We start from the raw sequence: 259 nt of genomic DNA on the forward strand, positions 1-259 counted from the left end.
AGGCCCAGTGCCCCCGAGCAGAGTGGCTACGGGGATATGAGCGGTGCCCAGCCCATCGGCAGCAAAGGCAAAGGCATGGCATGCGGGGGGCCACCACCACCACCACCACCTCCCTTCTGGGACTACGGTAAGGACCTGTCCCCAAAACCTCTTCCCCTGTCGCACCAAGTTTCTTGCTGCATTCATCCTCCTCTCCCCTCCGCAAACACTGCCACTTGTGCAGTTTGCACCCGTAGCTGCAGTCCCTGCAGAGCCATTC

At 61.4% G+C, this 259-nt stretch overlaps 1 protein-coding gene across 1 annotated transcript in view; it reads left to right on the top strand.

The window, feature by feature from the left end:
- Window positions 1–36: 36 nt before the first annotated feature.
- The window catches only part of DMRTB1 (DMRT-like family B with proline-rich C-terminal, 1), a 7201-nt gene continuing 6978 nt past the window's right edge, over window positions 37–259 (top strand). Inside the window, exon 1 of the mRNA XM_010145110.1 lies at window positions 37–127. Within this exon, the coding sequence (XP_010143412.1) occupies window positions 37–127 (91 nt within the window). The remainder of the gene's footprint in view (window positions 128–259) is intronic.

Source organism: Buceros rhinoceros, unplaced genomic scaffold (assembly GCF_000710305.1).
Source record: "Buceros rhinoceros silvestris isolate BGI_N320 unplaced genomic scaffold, ASM71030v1 scaffold24601, whole genome shotgun sequence".
Classification (NCBI taxonomy): domain Eukaryota; kingdom Metazoa; phylum Chordata; class Aves; order Bucerotiformes; family Bucerotidae; genus Buceros; species Buceros rhinoceros.